This window comes from Anomaloglossus baeobatrachus, chromosome 12 (genome assembly GCF_048569485.1).
Source record: "Anomaloglossus baeobatrachus isolate aAnoBae1 chromosome 12, aAnoBae1.hap1, whole genome shotgun sequence".
NCBI lineage: Eukaryota > Metazoa > Chordata > Amphibia > Anura > Aromobatidae > Anomaloglossus > Anomaloglossus baeobatrachus.
The window spans coordinates 1,377,254-1,400,953 of NC_134364.1; the positions used below are offsets into that span (position 1 = coordinate 1,377,254).

The 23,700-nt window shown below is 43.2% G+C and overlaps 1 protein-coding gene across 2 annotated transcripts in view; it reads left to right on the forward strand.

Annotated features, from left to right (window-relative positions):
* The window catches only part of MRPL17 (mitochondrial ribosomal protein L17), a 51,371-nt gene extending 28,467 nt beyond the window's left edge, over positions 1–22,904 (forward strand). The window contains exons 2-3 of one of the 2 annotated variants that reach the window (XM_075330718.1): positions 12,428–12,496; positions 22,509–22,904. In XM_075330718.1, coding sequence (XP_075186833.1) covers positions 12,428–12,496; positions 22,509–22,751 — 312 coding nt within the window. In that variant the 3' untranslated portion in view covers positions 22,752–22,904. The remainder of the gene's footprint in view (positions 1–12,427; positions 12,497–22,508) is intronic. The other variant, XM_075330719.1, reaches the window with a different exon arrangement.
* Positions 22,905–23,700: the final 796 nt, after the last annotated feature.

The window sequence follows — 23,700 nt, forward strand, 5'->3', positions numbered from 1 at the left end:
CCTGTTTGAGACCAAGGACTCCTAGGCAAGTCCTCACCCTTTGTAGTTGGACTTTCCCATGTCTCAAAGTTCTCAAAGTCCTCTCTTCTACCTGTTTTGGCAATGGTGGCCTGTGACTGTACAGGTCTTTTGAAAAGGATAAATACAAGCAAGATGCTCAGTGCAGCTCTGGTGGGTCGACCCTTCTGTAATGCGAGGCGTGAATCCATGTTGCCCTGCCGTCGAGCTTCGTCGAAATTTCTGTGGTTGGGAGAAACTGGATCAGCCCATCTAGTCTTGACTCATGGCTCTTTCTCACTTGTCCTTTTAGGATCAATCAGTCCCCTGACTGAAGTCCATATACTTCTAGCTCTGATTTAAAATCTGGAATTGGAAAATACACCTGTTTATCACACTATTTAATCAACCATCCAAAAAAATTGTACATGCCCGTGCTAAACTAAAAGATATCTTACATAAAGACCTGTTTATTATGAAAAGAAAACAAAACATACATTTGGTTCACGATTTGCCAGTTTCCACTTTTCTATAAAATATACACTTTTTTTTTTATTGTAAACCCATTTTTTTTACATACCACCTTCATCATGTGCTTTTCAGCAATGTCATTTTCTGTACTGGAATGCCTCTGATGAAACCTGTAAAGATATCTACACAACATGCACAAACTTGCATAAAACCTGCTCATGTTATACATCTATAATCAGTCTGCAGTCTCTAAAATGGGTAGAGCAGGTGCAGGGTGTGTTTCTGCGGATTCTTTACAGTTTTTTCTCATTGTTTTAGGCATGTGTCTTTCAAGACTGGGTGAGTCTGCCCACCTGAGTACTGAACCCTGGTGTCACCAAAGCACACACTGATAATTATCTTTCACAGATTTTAGTCCATAGATTACCTGGGCCATCAATGAGAAGAGATCTCATGGCAGAGAAATCTTACCGCCCTTTATCCACAGACCTTCCTCAGTCAGCTGGCTCCCTGTCTCACACTCCATTCCTTGTTGAACCGTTTGTTCCTGTCGGGATTTAAGAACACAAGGAGTGGCAGGTGTCACCGACGACGTGACAGGTGCCACCGAGGTATGGTCCGTATTGGTGAAAGACTCTCAACTCTAGACCCGTTCACTACTTCTTTGTCAGCTACTCCTGTGCGAGCATCTCCTCTGGCTCCATTACAACTCAGGTCTAGACTTTATCTTCAGTATACCTAGCTCATTTGACAACAGGAAAAAATCTACAATCTACATACACTTTTGACCATTTTACCCACTCCTGTTCTACCCATCTAGAGAGGGCATCAGGGTGGATTTGATTTAAAGCTAACTGATTTAAATCATGATTTAAATCACGATTTAAATCACTAGTCAGTAAGGCTTGATTTAAATCAGTGATTTAAATCAAAGTTTCTACCTAAACTAGTTCTTGCTACTTTAACATGCAAGTAGATGAAGATTTTTAGAATCACTTTTTATATTACTTTTTTCTCCCCAGTTTAATGGGTTAATCATTCATATTTGGACACCACTGTTCTGTTGTACTTAGGAAGGAGAAAAATAATCCTGACCTTAATTCTGCTTATTGTACACAACACATCACTGCCCCTGCCCCAAAAGGAATATTTGTTTTTCTTCATAACTGTACCAAATGACAGTAACATGCAGTAATAATAAGAAAAATAATTTTTCTCACACATGACAGTTCAGTCGTTAAAAATAGGATTCAATAAAAATGTTTACCAACCTGAAGATCCTGCCTGTTCAGAAGTGTTTCTTTGGTCATCTTCATCACCGCACTTCTCATGATGTTGCCTCATTCGCGCCACCAGGCCTTGCATCTCTTTGTTGCATCGTTTGCATTTTGCACGCATGCCTGCCTTACCGATAGGCAAAGGAGCTTCATTAAAATATTCTCAAACTGGGTCTCTTTTACGGCCTGCTGCCATTATAAGGAAAGAATGTAATAAACCTCAGATCGTACACACAAACAGATCCAGACTTGTCTGTGTGTGGCTATGCTGCAGTATTGTGCTTAAAGTTTCACTTTCATTTTCTTGTCTGCTTGCCCTTCCTCCTCCTCACACTTAGATTCACATTCTTCTTGTGTTGTGCAGATCTATTCCACTCCAAACAATCAGAAACATATTGTCTAACTTCTTGGACTTGGCACTGAAGGGGTTGATTCTGTATTCATAGGTTTGTAGAACAATAGGATTAACGTCTTTTTCTCAACTCTGTTCATGTTGTAATATTTTTGCCGTGAAGAAGAGGCTAGGACCTCTGCGGAGTCAAATTCAGTTTTGAGAACTGCGTAAGTAAAGCGAGCGTCTGTGATAATATAGGAGAGAAACTGCCCACTAATCCTACAGAAACCTCTGGAAGAGCGTGGCATTGTGAATGTTACACATATACAGCCTTTATTCTACTGAGTTAAACAACTCAGCTTTATCTCATGATGGAAGAATCTTTGGATGGTATAATATTTTCCTCAAAAAGCAGTTTATTGAACAAAATCCGATTTAAATCAAAAAAATCTGATTTAACCCCTTCACGACCCTGGACGGATCTATCCGTCCAGGATCGTGTCCCGTTAAGCCCCGCCCCCTGCCGCGGGCAGGCGGCGTGGATCGGCACACATATCAGCTGTTTTCAACAGCTGACATGTGTGCCTGCTAGCCGCGGGTGGAATCGCTTCCACCCGCGGCCATTAACCCCTTAAATCTTGCTGCCAAAGTCTGGCAGCAAGATTTAAATGCGCGCGGCCATGTTTGTTACTCACCGCCGCCCCCACCGGAAGTCACGTGTGTTATCACGTGACTATCGGTGGTTGCCATCGTAGCACAGGGTCATGTGATGACGCCTGCTGCTACGATGTTTCACTTTCATTTTCCCTCGGCCGAGAGCAGAGGGAAAACCAAAGTGACTGAATCTGCTGATTACAGAGCTATAGCTGTGATCAGCAGATAGCGATCAGCAATCGGATTGCTGATCGCTATAGCCCCCTAGGGGGACTAGTAAAATAAAAAAAAAAAGTAAAAAAAAAAGTTTTAAAAAATAAAAAAAAAAACAAAAAACCTAAAAGTTCAAATCACCCCCCTTTCCCCCCATTGAAAATTAAAGGGTTAAAAAATAAATAAATATACACATATTTGGTATCGCCGCGTTCAGAAATGCCCGATCTATCAAAATATAAAATCAATTAATCTGATTGGTAAACGGCGTAGTCGCAAAAAAATTCCAAACGCCAAAATTACGTTTTTTGGTCGCCGCAAGTTTTACGCAAAATGCAATAACAGGCGATCAAAACGTAGCATCTGCGCAAAAATGGTACCATTATAAACGTCAGCTCGAGACGCAAAAAATAAGCCACTACTGAGCCATAGATCCTTAAAAATAAGAACGCTACGTGTTTCGGAAAATGGCGCAAAACGTGCGCCACTTTTATTGGACAAACTTGTGAATTTTTTTTAACCCCTTAGATACAAGTAAACCTATACATGTTTGGTGTCTACAAACTCGCACCGACCTGAGGCATCACATAGATACCTCAGTTTTACCATATAGTGAACACAGTGAATAAAATATCCCAAAAACTATTGTACGATCACACTTTTTTTGCAATTTTTCCGCACTTGGAATTTTTTTGCCGTTTTCCAGTACACTATATGGTAAAACTTATGGTTTCATTTAAAAGTACAACTCGTCCCGCAAAAAACAAGCCCTCATATGGCAAGATTGATGGAAAAATAAAAATATTACGCCTCTCAGAAGAAGGGGAGCAAAAAACAAAAACGCAAAAACGGAAAGTGCCCGGGGGCTGAAGGGGTTAAATAAAAAAAATCCGTTTTTTTTTTTTTTTTTTTTTTTTAAAAAAACCCATTGATTTTATCCACCCTGGAGGGCATCAATACGTCACTGCCTCCTGTACCAATAGGAGGGGAGGGAGTGGTTCAAATTTTGATTACCTCATGTTGTGTAAACCGTAGCATATCCAGTGTAGAATCGACCAACATCTTGTTCCATCTATAAAAACAAAAAACTAAAAATATGCATTAGATCATTCTTATAACTTTAACTCTGACCATGATACAGTTAGTGGTCATCTATGCTTCACATGACTGAAAATAGTAAATAAATAACATATAGTACAAGATTTTCCTGCTTCAGTTAACAGATATGCTTCATAGTAATCCAGTAAATATGACTTGCGGGGGAAGGGACAGCTTCAGAACTTGTCTAATATGTCTGCTGCACCCTCTACTGCTGGAAAATATAATAGATGACGATGACTTCTCCCCCTTTTTTCCTTTTTGTGTACCAATCTGACAAAGATCATAGTTTTTATGCTGCTATTCTCTAAAAGGATAAATAAGACATCAGGCAATATATTACTATAAAACCCAATTAAAACAAACAATGGATATAACCCATACACTGCTGGGGAATTTTGAAACCTTACGATAGACAACACGGCTCGTATATACTGTAGCTATAAAAGAAAGTAAAACCAATTAATAAAATACTGGAAGTCTGTATGCAGAGTCACAAAATAAAAATATATTGTCCAAATAAATCACCATAAAAAAACAAAACCACAAAAAAAAATGAATTTGCATATCTCAAGAAATCTAATTTTCCCTGCAAAGTTAATTTAATGATTCGGGTATGAGGAAACTAAAATGTGAAATCCTGAACTTAAAGGGTTAATCGAACCCTCTTCTCCAGTTGGGAGGGGCGACATTCCATTAGTCTCTTTTAGTAAAAGCCAGAGCGAAAGGGGGAAAAAACTCATCTTCTGTTTTAAAGAAGACATAGCTTTGAAACTCTTAACTCTTCATAATACACATTTATGTTGGATGTATTTTTTTTTCTTTTACAAATGGATTTGATACCTTCTGACATCATTGGGGTAAGTCTTTTTAGATTTTTCTTTTAGCTAACACGGTACAAAAATATGTATTTACCTGCCCCTATTCTTTTTTTTAAGATATAATGCCGCTGGACTTTTAAAATACCAATTGTTTTATGTGGGCAGTTACATCTTTCTATTTACAAATTCTTCCAGATTTTATTTTTCGCTTATTTATATCTGATTTGCATTTATTGGATAGCTGAGTAAGCAAATCTACTATTTTGTACTTATACTAGCATAGACGTTTATGGTGTCTATGCTAGAATCACTTCTTTCCCCCCCCCTAAAAAGGGAAAAAAAAAGTTTAAAGGGGATGAGTTGAGAACTTTGGACAAAAAACCCATTGAGAGGGGCCTGGCTAAGCTGGGTGTATACGGGGAGTGTCTACATTATTATGCATTTATGCGCTCTGCTATCGGCTACTATTCTATAAACGCCTACGTGTATACATGATTCCTATACAGGACAAGGGATTCAAAATAACAAATTACGTACTTGTAAACTCTCAATTCTCACCAGGCTAAAAGAATCCCAAAAATCTTCCAATTATCAAAAAAGTGCTTTAGGATACAAAACCTAGCACAATTACATGTATATTCAACACTGTCAATTTTTTTTTTTCTGAAACTTCTCAGGCTGTCCAGCTTCCCTTTCCAGATGTTAGGGGCTGTGCTGCCTATCTTTGCTCCAGCTTTACTTTGTTAGAATGATCTCTGTTGCGAGCATTTTTGAAACTGAACTAAGGAGTGATAACTTCACAATCTCATCATAGATTCTTTACACTACCCATGTCCATTGTTTTCGTCCATCTATCAACACAGCTATACAACATATACTTTCTTCAATTTTCTACTGACTAGAGTGACAGAGTCCGTGGCTCCTGCAGAAAAAGCCGATTTCTTCTTGAACAGAGTAAACATAGTGCTTTAATTGGACTGGCCAGCTCCAATCAGAATCCTTTCCCAACTTGCATGGCGCGTGTTTAATACACAGGGGAATACGCTGAGTCTAACACTATCATTCACCTGAACCCCTCCCCCTCCTTGCCATGTACAGAGAACACAATTCCCGCGTCCAACACATGGATACTATACTTCCCTTCTCCATGTGTTCCTATTTCTCCAGCTATAGACACGGCAATAGATGTGATACAAACACAAGAGGAGCGCTGGTTCAATTATCTCCCTGTTCCAAATTCCAAACAAACTCTGTCATTCCTACAGATCGCTGCAGCTGCCCCCCTTCTTCTGTTCTTAATTAGTCATAGCTGTCAGTCCGCTGCATATGAGGCTGTGGGCTACAGCCCCTTGCTTTTCCCTTTTTGCAGCCTCGTAACACACGACCAGTCAGATCCTATTGACCTACGCCCAGCACTCAGGGGTCTGGGTCCTTCCCTTTTTAAGGTCACCGGCAAGTGACAGTCACACCGTTAGGTCTCAGGTGCACTACCATTCTCCGGACTAGTGACCCCCCCCCCCCCCTTCCCTTTCACCAAGCGTCACTCGAGATGGAACAACACATACAATGTATATGAAGCTTACCATGGACGGATGAGGGCGATCAATCCTTGTTATCGAGTGACCCATGGTTACTTGTGGAGTAGCCACGTTTGACACCAGCTGTTGAGGTGAGACTACAATGGGACTCTTAAGGTCTGACTGCTGTGTTCAAATTATGTTATGTGTACACTTCGAGAATAAAATAATGGACTACGAGTCAGTTATGTCTTTCTCTCATGACCGACGCCAGTGAATTCTGTTAGTTTAATTTTCTTACAAAGCCTTTTATAGTTCTAGAGAAGTAAAGGGTGTAGACAAAATATAGTCCAATAAAATATCGTAGGCTGGACTCGCGACGTATAGGAATTTGCATAGTCTCTGCTGGATTGGTTGTTCCAAACTTTCGAAATTCCTCTGTTTCTCATCTTCTTTGGCGTTGTCCAGGATGTAGGAGCCATCTTTAAAGGGAACCTGTCAGCAGAAATTTCGACTTAAACCTAACAGATTCCCCCTCTGCAGCTCCTGGGCTGCATTCTAGCAAGGTCCCTGTTAGTATTGTGGCCCCTTTCTGACCCAAAGAAAGAGTTTATATCGAGGTACCTTTTTGGCTTCTGATTCTCTAAATGTGTCACGGGGGCGGGCTGCCTGATGGCCGTTATTCTGCCCCCTGTTCCTGTATGCCGCCCCCATCGCCGATTTCTATACTTCTGGACGCCGCCCACTGCTCCAGCCATCACCGCGCATGCCCAGTGCTCATCTCTCGTGGATGAGCACTGTGCCCAGTGTCACCGGTGGTGACGTGCGCGCAGGGTTTAGATTATGGGCGGTGCTGTGATGTTAATTACCAAGCAACCGCCCATAATCGCGGGACCGCGCATTCCCCCTCGGCCTGCTTCTTTCTGCGCAAGCGCGCTGCAGCTGAACTCCTCCTGATCGGTGTAGTCACTGCTCCGCGCTCCTCCCATCTATTTCCTGCCTCAGGGCAAGATGGGAAGGAGGTGACGTGAGTTCAGCTGCAGCGCGCTTGCGCAGAAAGCAGGCCGAGGGGGAATGCGCGGTCCCGCGATTATGGGCGGTTGCTTGGTAATTAACATCACAGCACCGCCCATAATCTAAACCCTGCGCGCACGTCACCACCGGTGACACTGGGCACAGTGCTCATCCACGAGAGATGAGCACTGGGCATGCGCGGGGATGGCTGGAGCAGTGGGCGGCGTCCAGAAGTATAGAAATCGGCGATGGGGGCGGCATACAGGAACAGGGGGCAGAATAACGGCCATCAGGCAGCCCGCCCCCGTGACACATTTAGAGAATCAGAAGCCAAAAAGGTACCTCGATATAAACTCTTTTTTTGGGTCAGAAAGGGGCCACAATACTAACAGGGACCTTGCTAGAATGCAGCCCAGGAGCTGCAGAGGGGGAATCTGTTAGGTTTAAGTCGAAATTTCTGCTGACAGGTTCCCTTTAAGTTACATGTGCTGGTATATTGTATTAAGGATAATCACTGAATGTGTGTGTATATGTATGTATGTATGTATAGGTGTGTATGTATATGTGTGTATGTATAGGTGTGTATGTATATGTGTGTGTGTATGTGTATATATATATATATTATGTATGTATGTATGTATGTATGTATGTATGTATGTGTGTGTTAGTAAGAAACAAAAGCATTCATAAATGTGTGTTGGTTTACATCAACTAAACTACATGCCTGAGTCTATGAAATGGCTCAATTTAAGTATTTTTGGTTACTTAATTCTTATCCTCAACAGTTTTCTCTTTATTTTTAAAATATATCCATTTTCTATACATTTCACCAATACTTGCTACTTTGATTTGGCATATCGCATAAAATTCTAATAAAATAAATTTGTTTGTGGGTGTAACATGAGAAAATGTGGAAAATTTCAGGGGGTATGATTAGTTTTTCAAGACGCGTTGTTTAACCCTAAAGTTGAACCTAGTGCCGCCAAGACAAAGCTATCAGAATTTCCATATGCTGGAATTTAAAGTGAGCACCAATGTAGGTTGACACTTAGGGTGTGAGCATTTAGCTCCCTTTTCTTCAGTATTGTAAGTCTATTGCCTCTTTATACAGTGAAACTATCAATGACCTGAAATATTGGTTCTCAATTAGGTGTTTTTGGACTGGCAGTTCCATGAGTTTCATTGTATTAGTGCTTTTATGTTTACTGATGGGTGCACGTATCTCCTCCATAGTGGTCCCACCAACCTAAAATAACCCACATGGACATAAGTGGAAATAAATCGCAAAACTAGAGTTTTATGGAAGCCTTTCCATGATAAAATATTGTTTACCAGTCTGTGGATGTGAAAATGTGCTGCCTCTGATCATATTGCCACAATACGCACAACCTAGGCATGGAGAATTACCCAGTTTTGGAACCCAAGGTTGTCAGTACAGTTGTTTGTTTGTTTTTATCTTTTATTGGGTCCAGGGATGGGGACATAAATTCCTCTATACAGAGATGTCTATTCTATATGAGCTTCCAAAATCCCTGCTACATGTCTACTAGCTGGACACAAGGTATTGTCTTCTATTGTCTTCAAGGTATTGTAGCTTCTCCTTGTGATCCTTACAATTTTTAAGCCCTTAGCTTTATATTTGCTGGATATCCTGCAGATAGGAATTTCTGGCATGTCTCTTTAAAACTTGTACCCACGGTCTTCCCATTGAACCACCCTGCAGGTGAGTAGGTGACAGGTTCCCTTCATGGTATTAATCACTTTATATACCAAGGTATCTAAGAATTAGGTGAAGGCAAATTTTACTTCTGGAAAAACACTATTTATTCCACTCTGGAAAGCACAGGAAAAAATACATAATCAGTGTAGTGCCACTATGGTGTCATGTCCGTAGCTGTGGGTGCTATATAGCTGATGTTTTGGGGTTTTTTTATTTGATTTTCTTTTGCGCGATGGTGATTTTGACCAACTTTATGTTTTCCAGAGTGAAATCAATGGGGTTTTTCCGGAACTACAATTTACCTTTACCTGCTCTTCTACTAAACGTACCTTGGTGTATAAAATGAATGGTACTTTTTTAAATACAGGTCTTTTTGTTAAAAATAGTCTCTTTACATTTTTACAGTTATCATCCACATATAATAATGGAGTACGTGGCTTGGCGTCAATTGCATAGTGAGAACAATAAGGCTAGTTGTGACGGGGGCCTTCTCCCTTATCACACAATCAACAGAGCGAGCAATGGCAATGGCTGTACAATCCAAAGAGCATTTATTCCAAGAAAATCAAAGGGTCCATAACGTAATCTACCATATAGAGGGTAAAAATAGTAAAGAAACGTGAATATAGTCCAGTAAGTGATAAATGTCCAGATCTCTCTGAGGAGCCGCACCTTCAGCCCAGAAGATCAATCGTCGTCCTTCTCTCTTCAAGTTCTCAAACAGACTGCCTCATCCCCCCCATTTAAGCAAAGAGGTTGGGTGGATCCCAGGCCCCCTTCTCCCAGACTAAAGCTGGTGTCACACTAAGCGACAGCGACAACGACGTCGCTGTTACGTCACCATTTTCGGTGACGTAACAGCGACCTTGTAAGTCGCTGTTATGATCGCTGCTTAGCTGTCAAACACAGCAGAAGCAGCGATCATAACGTCGCTGTGCTACATGTGCAGAGAGCAGGGAGCCGCGCTTAGCGCTGGCTCCTTGCTCTCCTAGGTACAGTACACATCGGGTTAATTAACCCGATGTGTGCTGCAGCTACATGTCACAGTGCAGAGAGCAGGGAGCCGCGCACACTGCTTAGCGCTGGCTCCTTGCTCTCCTTGCTACAGTACACATCGGGTTAATTACCCGATGCATACTGCAGCCACATGTCACAGTGCAGGAGCCGGCACTGGCAGCAAGAGCGGAGGCTGGTAACCAGCGTAAACATCGGGTAACCAGGGAAAGGTCTTCCCTTGGTTACCCGATGTTTACGCTGGTTACAGCTTACCGCAGCTGCCAGTGCCGGCTCCTGATCGCTTCATTTCGTCGCTCTCTCGCTGTCACACACAGCGATGTGTGTGTCACAGCGGGAGAGTGACGACGAAAAAATGAAGCTGGACATTCAGCAACGACCGGCGACCTCACAGCAGGGGCCAGGTCGTTGTTGGATGTCACACACAGCGACAGCGACGGGACGTCGCTGCAACGTCACAGAAAATGGGGACGTAGCAGCGACGTCGTTGTCGTCGTCGTTATGTGTGACACCAGCTTTAGGAACAGGAACACTACAGGGGGTGATTAGCTACTGATAATGCACTGTACACACAAGCAATACAAACAATGGACAGTGAACCAAGCATAAAATACGACCCTACACAACATGATACACAGTACACCGTATCCAACCATCACACCAGTATTAGCCGGATAAACAATCTACTATTAATACTGTGTTTCCCCGAAAATAAGACAAGATTTTATATTATTTTGTTTGGTCCGAAAATGCCCTGGGCCTTATGTTCAGAGGATCCCTTACATTTTTCCATGAACAACAGTCCACATCTATGAGGTATAGCTATGGATAAATTATAAAACACTCTTTTTGTGTGTTAACCTTTTGTGATATTTGATACAAGTAATAAAGATGTCCTTTTATAATTCATTCATGGCTATACATCATTTGATGAATACTCCACTCAGTTATTACAGTAAGTTATGTTTATACCGTTCCCTATTTATTTTTTGTGTGTAGTGCTATCTACTGGCTAATTGATATACATTATTTATATTTTAATCCTGATTTTTTCAATTTATTATTCTAGATCTACTGTTTACCCACAAAAGAATGGCACTTACCAGATCCTTAGTAATAGTTACCAAGTGAATGGCCTCTCCCATACAGATCTGCGTTGCTGTCAGGTCTCTATGCATTCCACTGCAGTTAGCTCCCCCTGCTGGCCGGAAGCGGGATCACTTGCACAGAGTTGGTGAGAGCAGAGTGGTACTGGGATCCGATCTGTGTGTGAGAGCTGCAATGCCGTGCAGCTGGAACGGTGAGGGACATGATGGCGACACAGATCTGTGTGAGAAGCCATCCACCGTCGGCACTTGCGAGCTGCAATTGTTCAGGGTCTGGTGAGTAGGTTTTATTTTCGGCGGTATTTCCTTTCTTTTGCAGGTGTCTGATCTCTTTTGCTGGGTGTCTGCTGTGTTTTGTGGGGTGTCTGCTTTCTTTTGCGGGGTGTCTGCTTTCTTTAATGAAGTGTCCTGCTGTAATCTTTAGCTTTGTTAGCTGCCGCAACACTTCCTTATTGAACTGCAACTAGGGCTTATTTTTTAAGCATACTCCAAAAAAAGACAGAAATGACTGCTAGAGCTTATTTTTGGAGTAGGTCTTATTTTCGGGGAAACACAGGGTTCAATGACTTATTTTTCATAAGCAGTGTGGTCAACCTGAGCCGTCCATTTCTTTTTACTCCTCCACACAGTGAGGGCCATCAGGTCTCTGATGTTCCATGAATATTGGGGGCATGAAACGTTCACACCACTTATCTACGTTCCACGCTCTTATGTTTTGTGAATGTCTACTTATTCTGCTGGTTCTGCTTTGTTTTATTGGGGTTTCTTCAGATACTTTGTTGTACCCTGCCCAGTGCAGACAGCTTAATTTGTACCATTACTTCTTTTATTTTTGTCAGCCATTGAAGGCTCTGTTGTTTGTCCTACTGACAGCGATCAATCTTTGAAGCGTCCTGAGAATGTTAGGGTTCATTCAGACACTGCTGGATTTCAATCCGATCTTAGAACGCAGTGCACAAACTGGCCACGGGTCCCCCGACCTGAGCATGCCACTCTGATAGGAATATATAAAGCTGTCCCATCCGGAATGGGAGCCCCGCAGACACTCTGCGATTGGAGCGATGGGCGCTGAAGATTGCGTGGGCCCGTAATGCTCCTGGCTGTAATAACGCTAATCTTCCTGAGATCCTGCTTTCTGAATGGTCTTCTACTGCCCAGGTCAGCGACTGATACTGCCCTGCTTCTTTTCAGATTATCGATTATGGAAAATGCGGAGATAATGATGAGACAGCGATGAAAATGGCCGACTTCTGGCTGACTGTAAGTGATCATTATAGTAGTTATATGCTTATACATAAGGTCAGTATTACAGTAGTTATACAGTGGGGGAAATGGGTATTTGATCCCTCGCTGATTTTGTAAGTTTGCCCCCTGACAAGGATATGAACAGTCTATAATTTTAAGGTTTGGTTAATTTTAACAGTGAGAGAATATCCAAAATAAAATCACACTGTATAAATTTATTTGCGTTTCGCAGAGAGAAATAAGTAGTTGATCCTCTACCAACCATTAAGAGTTCTGGCTCCTACAGACACTTAGATGCTCCTGATCACCTCGTTTCTAGCATTACAGACAGGTGTCCTACATTGTCATCTGCATATTTTTTTGGTGTATATATATATATATATATATATATATCTCCATGGGATGGAGCATATATGGTATACCAGGAAGATGACATGCCAGGAAAGGGACAAATAAACAAGGGTGGGGACATCTATACTAGGAGTGGCTCAGAAAGGGGAACAGGCGACTCCCAGAATGGGACACATATACCAGAATGGAGACAAATTATCTAGGATGGAGACCTACAGTTAGGTCCAGAAATATTTGGACAGTGGCACAATTTTCGCGAGTTGGGCTCTGCATGCCACCACATTGGATTTGAAATGAAACCTCTACAACAGAATTCAAGTGCAGATTGTAACGTTTAATTTGAAGGTTTGAACAAAAATATCTGATAGAAATTGTAGGAATTGTCACATTTCTTTACAAACACTCCACATTTTAGGAGGTCAAAAGTAATTGGACAAATAAACCAAACCCAAACAAAATATTTGTATTTTCAATATTTTGTTGCGAATCCTTTGGAGGCAATCACTGACTTAAGTCTGGAACCCATGGACATCACCAAACGCTGGGTTTCCTCCTTCTTAATGCTTTGACAGGCCTTTACAGCCGCAGCCTTCAGGTGTTGCTTGTTTGTGGGTCTTTCCGTCTTAAGTCTGGATTTGAGCAAGTGAAATACATGCTCAATTGGGTTAAGATCTGGTGATTGACTTGGCCATTGCAGAATGTTCCACTTTTTTGCACTCATGAACTCCTGGGTAGCTTTGGCTGTATGCTTGGGGTCATTGTCCATCTGTACTATGAAGCGCCGTCCGATCAACTTTGCGGCATTTGGCTGAATCTGGGCTGAAAGTATATCCCGGTACACTTCAGAATTCATCCGGCTACTCTTGTCTTCTGTTTTGTCATCAATAAACACAAGTGACCCAGTGCCATTGAAAGCCATGCATGCCCATGCCATCACGTTGCCTCCACCATGTTTTACAGAGGATGTGGTGTGCCTTGGATCATGTGCCGTTCCCTTTCTTCTCCAAACTTTTTTCTTCCCATCATTCTGGTACAGGTTGATGTTTGTCTCATCTGTCCATAGAATACTTTTCCAGAACTGAGCTGGCTTCATGAGGTGTTTTTCAGCAAATTTAACTCTGGCCTGTCTATTTTTGGAATTGATGAATGGTTTGCATCTAGATGTGAACCCTTTGTATTTACTTTCATGGAGTCTTCTCTTTACAGTTGACTTAGAGACAGATACACCTACTTCACTGAGAGTGTTCTGGACTTCAGTTGATGTTGTGAAGGGGTTCTTCTTCACCAAAGAAAGTATGCGGCGATCATCCACCACTGTTGTCATCCGTGGACGCCCAGGCCTTTTTGACTTCCCAAGCTCACCAGTCAATTCCTTTTTTCTTAGAATGTACCCGACTGTTGATTTTGCTACTCCAAGCATGTCTGCTATCTCTCTGATGGATTTTTTCTTTTTTTTCAGCCTGAGGATGTTCTGCTTCACCTCAGTTGAGAGTTCCTTAGACCGCATGTTGTCTGGTCACAGCAACAGCTTCCAAATAAAAAACCACACACCTGTAATCAACCCCAGACCTTTTAACTACTTCATTGATTACAGGTTAACGAGGGAGACGCCTTCAGAGTTAATTGCAGCCCTTAGAGTCCCTTGTCCAATTACTTTTGGTCCCTTGAAAAAGAGGAGGCTATGCATTACAGAGCTATGATTCCTAAACCCTTTCTCCGATTTGGATGTGAAAACTCTCATATTGCAGCTGGGAGTGTGCACTTTCAGCCCATATTATATATATAATTGTATTTCTGAACATGTTTTTGTAAACAGCTAAAATAACAAAACTTGTGTCACTGTCCAAATATTTCTGGACCTAACTGTATATATCAGAAAAGACCCAGAAGTAGGACATGTGTGTAATATATATATATTTATTCATAAATTCATTAAAATACAATGGTCCAAGCAATTCAGAACAGCATTATCGCAGGAAAATAGCGCAGATAGGACTACGCGTTTCAGCGGTAAAATCCGCCTTCTTCACGGTCCAGAATCTGATCTGCTTTCCAAACATAGAACCTTATATACATCTCACTCCCATCAGGGTAATTACAAACATGTGTGAGAGATTTAAACACATGTGCTAGAAAAGCAAATCAAACATGTAAGCTATCCGCATATTGATCAATATACAGCATGCATAAGAGTTATAAGGAAAGGATTCAACATTTTGGAGAAAAATACAATCAGAAAATCCAACCAACCATTGGCAAATTGCTAATCTTAAAACCAGAATCCGCAAACATCTATCAGATGCTAGCAATTTGCCAATGGTTGGTGCATCAGTAGTATCCCGACATTTTTCAAAAAAAACATAATGGGGATTTACGCGGTTTTTCTTTCATAGGCATAGAGCATGTAAAAAAACCATTGAGAGGGGGAGATTTTCATAAAAAAGTGCTTGCAAGAGAGAGTAGGTGGATATTTGAGCTGGGGACCCGCATGCCACAGGGCTTTAACAATCGTATGGATATCATTATGCACTATTGATACATTGTTGCATTATATGTTGCTGGCTATTACTACTGTGTTAGGCTTTTGTATCACTTTAAAAATAATTTTATGGTCAGGTTATTGGATTTTCTGATTGTATTTTTCTCCAAAATGTTGAATCCTTTCCTTATAACTCTTATGCATGCTGTATATTGATCAATATGCGGATAGCTTACATGTTTGATTTGCTTTTCTAGCACATGTGTTTAAATCTCTCACACATGTTTGTAATTACCCTGATGGGAGTGAGATGTATATAAGGTTCTATGTTTGGAAAGCAGATCAGATTCTGGACCGTGAAGAAGGCGGATTTTACCGCTGAAACGCGTAGTCCTATCTGCGCTATTTTCCTGCGATAATGCTGTTCTGAATTGCTTGGACCATTATATTTTAATGAATTTATGAATAAAAAGAAGGAAAAATTTTTTTAACAGCATCCTGGATTGCTCACGTTATTGCTGGACTCTGCCTTGTTGTTGTTCACATTTGTATGGATGGACTCCTACGTCCTGATCCGGGCACAACGGAGTTAACCAGGTCAGCTGAGGATCCAGGTGATTCACAGGAGTGAGCTGGTCTACATTGTTGGACATATATATATATATATATATATATATATATATATATATATATATATATATATATATATATATATATATATATATATATATATATATATATATATATATATATATATATATATATATATATATATATATATATATATATATAAAATATATATATATATATATATATATATATATATATATATACTAGAAGGTGGCCCGATTCTACGCATCGGGTATTCTAGAATTTACGTATTGTGTAGTTCATGTATGATTTTTGTTATATATATATATATAGATGTTGTTGTGTGTAGTTACCAAGTGTTTGTGTAGGGCGCTGTACATGTTCTGAGTGTCGCGGGGGGTGAGAGCGGTGTTGTATGTGTGTTGCGTGTGTTGCGTTGTTTGTGGAGCGCTGTGTGTCTGTAGCGTTGTGTGTGTGTGTGTGTGTTGTGCGGTTTGTGTGGGTGTGGTGTGTTTTGGGGGGAGGTATGTTTTGAGCAATGTGTGTGTTGTGCAGTATGTGCGTATATTTGTGTGTGCAGCGTTGTCTGTGTGGGTGTCTGTGTAGGGCGTTGTTTGTGATTCCTAGTGTGTGTGTGTTGTGCAGTGCGCGTGTGTGTGTGTGTTGGGGGGAGGTGTGCACCTCCCATCGTGCTCCACCCGCCATGCTGCGCACTTGCAAACGTGCTCCATCCGCCATGCTGCGCACTCCTAAACGTGCTCCATCCGCCATGCTGCGCACTCCCAAACGTGGTCCATCCGCCATGCTGCGCACTTCTAAACGTGCTCCATCCGCCATGCTGCGCACTCCCAAACGTGCTCCATCCGCCATACTGCGCACTCCCGATCGTGCACCATCCGGCATGCTGCGCACTCCCAAACGTGCTCCATCCGCCATGCTGCGCACTCCCAAACGTGCTCCATCCGCCATGCTGCGCATTCTCAAACGTGCTCCATCCGCCATGCTGCGCACTCCCAAACGTGCTCCAGTGCGCAGTATGGCGGATGGAGCACGTTTGGGAGTGCGCAGCATGGCGGATGGAGCACGTTTGGGAGTGCGCAGCATGGCGGATGGACCACGTTTGGGAGTGCGCAGCATGGCGGATGGACCACGTTTGGGAGTGCGCAGCATGGGGGATGCAGCACGATGGGGAGTGCGCAGTATGGCGGATGGAGCACGTTTGCTCAGCCTCTCTCCTTCCAGCCTCCCTCAGCATCAGCCTCCCTTCCTCAGCCTTCCTGAGGATCAGCCTCTCTCGTCCCAGCCTCCTTCCTCCCAGCCTTCCCATCCCAGCCTCCTTCAGCATCAGCATTCCCCTCTTCCCCATGATCAGCCTCTCTGTTCCCAGCCTCCTCCAGCACGGCCTGGTCCTCTGCCGACACTCACACACCCGATCGCATCCACTCACACACACACCCGATCGCATCCACTCACACACACACCCGATCGCATCCACTCACACACACACCCGATCGCATCCACTCACACACACACCCGATCGCATCCACTCACACACACACCCGATCGCATCAACTCACACACACACCCGATCGCATCCACTCACACACACACCCGATCGCATCCACTCACACACACACCCGATCGCATCCACTCACACACACACCCGATCGCATCCACTCACACACACACCCGATCGCATCAACTCACACACACACCCGATCGCATCCACTCACACACACACCCGATCGCATACACTCACACACACCCGATCGCATACACTCACACACACCCGATCGCATACACTCACACACACAGACACTGACGATATCGCACTTACGCGCTCATACTCACAACATCCGGGGATATCACATGCTTCTGGCCATGTGATCCTCCGTCAGGTCCTGGAAGATCACAACAGCACATTTTCGCCGCCGAGAAGCAAGCGATATCCCAGGATGTCGTGAGTATGTGGATGCGATGTGAGGTGTGTGTGAGGTGTGTATGAGAGTGAGTGTGAGTGTGATCTGATGTGTGTGTATGTTTGTGTGTGTGCGTGTGGACCTTCCGGCGCAGCAGGACCTTGATGGGCTTGTAACCATGGTTACCTTGCTCGCATGGTTACCAACGTATCCACACCACTCCCACCACTGCCGTGCGAGCGGGGGCCGGGGGGGGGGAGGGGGGGGGAGAGGGAGTACAGTACTCACCTCCGTGACAGCGCTTGTAACCATGCGAGCATGGTTAGCAACGTATCCACACCAGTCCTGTGCGAGCGGGGGCGGGGGCGGGGGCGGGGGCGGGGGGGGGAGGGGGGGGGGGTGGGCAGGGAGTACCGTACTCACCTCCGTGACAGCCGTGTCAGTTCGAGAAATGCGCGGGAGGAGGGAGGGGGTGGGGCCAGAGCTAACGTGCATTGCGTGAGGGGGGCGGGGCGTGGCGTGGCCGAATTGCCAATGCCTGCAGGGTGCCGGGGCGAGAGGCCAATCTGTGGGGGGGGCGGAGCCTGGGCGAGCGGCTGGCCAATCCGTGTGGGGGCGCAGCCTGGGCGAGCGGCCAATCCGTGTGGGGGGGCGGGGCCATGGCGAGCCCAGCGGCCAATCAGCTTTGTGTCACCGTAAGGACACAATTTCGGAGCATGACAGACAGACAGACAGACAGACAGACAGACAGACAGACAGACAGACAGACAGACAGACAGACAGACAGACAGACAGAATAAGGCAATTATATATATAGATATATATATATATAAAAAATCTCCCTCCTAGGCACATTCTGGTATATATGTCCCCATCCAGGTTTCTTTCCCCTTCTCGGTATATTTATCCTACTGCTATATATGTCCTCTTCCTGGGTCCCTCCTTGGCATATTTGTGTGCTGCAAAAAGAAAAAAACCCAAAACATTTTAGTCATCCTCCCCGGCTCCCATGTCGTACTCTGAGTGGTGATGCATTTCAGCTGGATGTTCACCCTCTGACGTGCATCCAGTTAAAGCAAGGCAGGGACTGCTGGGGTCGGCGGGCCTTCACCACCCCAGGCGATCAGCTTTAGCTCCCCGAGTGCTTACCTGTCCCAGCCGGCTTCAGCCCGAGTCCTCGCTACCTCCAAGGCTCTGTTACCTGCAGCAGTGTGTGATGAGGTTGCAGCAGGGGCGGACACTGGGAGCAAAGGGCCTCTGTACAAGAATTGACCATGCGCCCCTTCCACTGAAACCCCCCCCCATATCTATATGATTATATATATATATATATATATATAAATATTAATATAATATAATATATAATATAATATATAATATAATATAATATAATATAATATAATATATATAATATAATATTAGATAGATAGATAGATAGATATGGGGGGGGTTTCAGTGGAAGGGGCGCATGGTCAATTCTTGCACAGAGGCCCTTTGCTCCCAGTGTCCGCCCCTGCTGCAACCTCATCACACACTGCTATATATATATATATATATATATATATATATATATATATATATATATATATATATATATATATATATATATATATATATATATATATATATATATATATATACTCATCATGCTGTGAGGTTGCAGGGAAATTCATTCGGATGTGCTGTCTAGGGGTCCCTGTATGATGGCAAATGTTCAACCCCACAAGCTTGAACAGAGGGGGGATATGTGAGGCAATGAAAGGTGTCATTTATATACACTGTGTGTATTTATATAAATGACCTCTTTCTTTGCCTCACATATCCCCCCTCTGTTCAAGCTTGTAGGGTTGAACATATGCCATCATACAAGGGACCCCTGGACAGCGCAATCGCATTTCCCTGCAACCTCACAGCATGATGCTCCACAGAAAAACTAAAGTTTTGCAAAGAGACTCTAGAGTTCCTCTCCTTAGAATTACTCATCCAGACCAGCGGTGAATGGTCCATCACCAGGCGAAAGTGTCATCCCAGCAGGTAATAATGCAGGGAATCTGAGGCCCATTTGATAGCCAGGCACTCTTTCTCCACCACGCTATAGTTTTTCTCTGCTGGGGTGAGCTTCCTACTCAAGTAGGTAACCGGGTGTTCGACTCTATGTATCTCCTGTGACAGGACTGCTCCCGGACCCACCTCCGAGGCATCTGTTTGCACTATAAACCCCTTCTTAAAATTGGGATTGATGAGAACGAGCTGTTCACACAGGACCACCTTTAGTGACTGGAATGCTTCCTCCGCCTGAGGGTTCCAGTGCACCATCTTCCCTTTCAAGAGATCGATCAGGGGTGCCGATCTCTCAGCAAAACTGGGTATAAAACCCCATGATGCCAAGGAAAGCTCTTACCTGCTGTTGATACAATGAGTGTTACATCAGTCACTATATACTCTCTATCCTTCCAGGTTTTCAGGAGCTTCACATGGTATATCTGTTCTGGTTTTCTCTTACCTGGTTGATACACTTTTTAATCTACTTCCCCAATTTTCTCACGGATCTCATAGGGTCCTTGCCATTATACACACTATACATTACCTCATTGTGCAGTTTCTGATCGGTGCAGAGCAGTAGAGGAGCCAGTGGGACCTGCACAGAGGCTGCTGCAGCTGAACATCTAAAGGACTTCCAATTCATCTTTCCGGTCATGTGAGCAGGCACATGATCAGTCAGATGACCTGGAAGGTACTTCACCTCAGTCTCCATTCTGGTCTGCAGAAATTACACATAGATCAGTGCAGAGCAGGAAGAGAGAGGGCAGCTCTCTATGAGCAACTCGGGCCCCCCTCATTGCCCTGATAGTGTCCCTGCCCCCTGGGGCCCGGTGAGCAGGGGAATGAAAGGGGAGGGGCCCAGGCTGTTTGCGTGTCCTGGCCCCCCTCCTGGCTTCTTCTCACCGGGCCTGGTACAGGAGTCATGGTTGTAATGCCCTGATGGCGGGCCCTAGGTGTGGGTGGGATAATGCTGACCTCTTACATATGATGTCATGCGGGAATATTGAAGCGTATTGGAGGGCAGTATAGGCTTTGATTGAGCAAGTTTTCATTAGAAGTCTGGTTCATCCTTGGGTTCAATTTGCAGATACCTGAAGGTGCCTCGTTCATTGGTACAAACAATTATACACAAGTACAAACAAGATGGGAATGTCCAGCAATCATATCGCTCTGGAAGGAGAAAGGTTCTGTGTACCAGAGATTAACGTGTTTTGGTCAGACATGTGCAGATCAAACCAAAAGCAAAAGACCTTGTGACGATGCTGGCGGACGGATTGTGTCATTATCCACAGTGAAACGAGTACTGTATCAACATGGGCTGAAAGATCACTCTGCCAGGAAGAAACCATTACTCCAAAAGAAACTGAAAAAGATAGATTAATGTTTTCAGATGCACACAGGAACAAAGACCTTAATTTTGGAGACGTCCTGTAGTCTGATGAAATTAAAATTGAAGACACAGAGTGGGTGAGAAAGTCGAGCTTAATGCTGCGCTAAAAAACCACAATAGCGCAGCATTAAGCCCGACTTTCTCACCCACTCTGTCTCTTCTATTGCAACATCGGGGCTGCGGCTGACCACTTTATGCATTAATTTGCTCTATGCCTACAAAGGAGTTGTGCCTGTCACAACTGTAACAGGCGAGTACCTGTCTTACCCTTTACATCCACCTGTCTATCGGATAAGACCCTATTTGCGCTTCTCTTCCACAGCTTTGTCTGAAATGAAAATTGAACTGTTTGGCCATAATGACCATTGTTGTGTTTGGAGGAAAAGTGGAGAAGCTTTTAAGCCCAAGAACACCATCCCAACTGTGACACACAGGGGCAGCAGCATCATGTTGTGGGGTTGTTTTGCTGCAGGAGGGACTGGTGCACTTCAGAAAATAGATGGCATCATGAGAAAAGATTATGTGGCAATACTGAAGCAATATCTCAAGACATCAGCCAGGAACTTAAAGCTTGGGCGGAAATGGTTCTTCCAAATAGACAAGAACCCAAAGCATACTGCCAGACTGGTTACAAAGTGGCATAAGGATAACAAAGTCAATGTTTTGGAGTGGCCATCACAAAGCCCTGATCTCAATTCTTATTTAAAATTTATGGGCAAAGCTAAAATGTCCGGAGCGAGCTGCGACCCACAAACGTGGCTCAGTTACACCAGTTCTGTCAGGAGGAATCTGCCTAAATTCCACCAATTATTGTGAGAAGATTGTGAAAGGAGATTCAAAATGTTTTACCCAAGTCACTCAGTGTAAGGGCAATGGTACCAAATACTAAAGAAATGGAGGTAAACTTTTCACTTTGCAGAAAGTAATAAAAATACCTGGAAACATTCTCTCATTATATTGGTATTTGGCAAATATAAATAATTTTGGTTCCCAATTGTCTGAAACCGGGAAAAGTTTATTCTGATTTCATGTCAGATAATGAGTAAAACATGCAGATGTGTCTGTATAGAGAGTGGAGGGAAAAACCTGCAGATATGTCTTTAGATAATGTATGGAAATTTCTGGTTTCAACTGTATAAATATGTGTTGTATATCAAAACATAATTGTTTGTTAAACTTTATGACCCAGAGGCGAGTTAGGTGATGATTATTATATGCTTGTAATGATTTGATTTTTGTGCTCTCATTTTGCAGGAGAAAGATCTTGTGCACAAGCTTTTTAAGACTCTCGTTCCTCGATTTAATTCACATGATAGTAGTTACACAAGTATGTACCAGATACCAAACCGGGAGAATCTGGACCGTGCGAAGATGGCTGTGATAGAGTACAAGGGAAATCCGCTACCACCGCTGCCAGTACACAGGAGGGACCATGAGAAGACTCTTGTGAACCAGCTCTTGTTGGGTTATCGGCTGGACAACCCTCTGCCAATCTGAGTGAGTCTTTGAGTCATCCTCTTGAGAGTTGGAGGCCACATTCGAGTATGGTTACAATTACTAAACCTGCACTTACATGGCGTTTTGTAGATGGTTTAATTGTTATCATGAAAATTCTCAAGCACTAATAAAGGAAAAAATTCTTATGTTTCAGTTTTTGTCCTTTAGGTAATAGCTCCTGTGTCCTTAGTTAACCTATTAAATTCTACTATTGATTACTATTGTTTGCACTTCATGATCCTGTCCAGTCGTTGATTCTAGTCGCCAATCACTCCTTCATGATGAAATCACGGGGTGCTTATAAGTTGCTATCATAGTCATGGTGGTTCTTCTGTCAAGCCCAGCCACTGGCCATGATTTACAGCAGTAAATGTTACTGAAAATCAAAGAACTGCAATAAGCATGAAGAATAAAGGCCCAAGATAATGGTACAAAATAGATGCAGTAAACCGTATTGAAAGTAAAATATAACTTTTATTGAAAACAAAATCAGCCATAGTACATAATAAAGAAAACACAAAAGTAGTGCCAAAGAACGATCGTGAGGGTGCAGACTGTATATAAAATATAATCATACGCCAAAGACACTGGAGAAATGAAATGGCAGACAAATACATTGAATAAGATCATATATGGAGAAAGTGCTGGTAAAAAAAAAAAACCAAGACCCTCAAAGCCTAATTCACAAATACCATCTAGATCTGTATAAATAGCAAAAATGACCACAATGTTGTGACCAAGTATAGTAATTAACAGGTTATATCTTAGTAGAAAGGGACCACAAATGCGATTTTGTGAAATGTTCCAAGCTTATATATTATATGGGGAATGTAACACTCGCTAGGATTTCTAGCGGGAGTAGACCCCCTGGACCACGGGGGGGGGTCCTGGGCTTGACTAAGTGCCTACCGGATATTCACCAAAGCTTCCACTGGTGAGGATGGGCTTG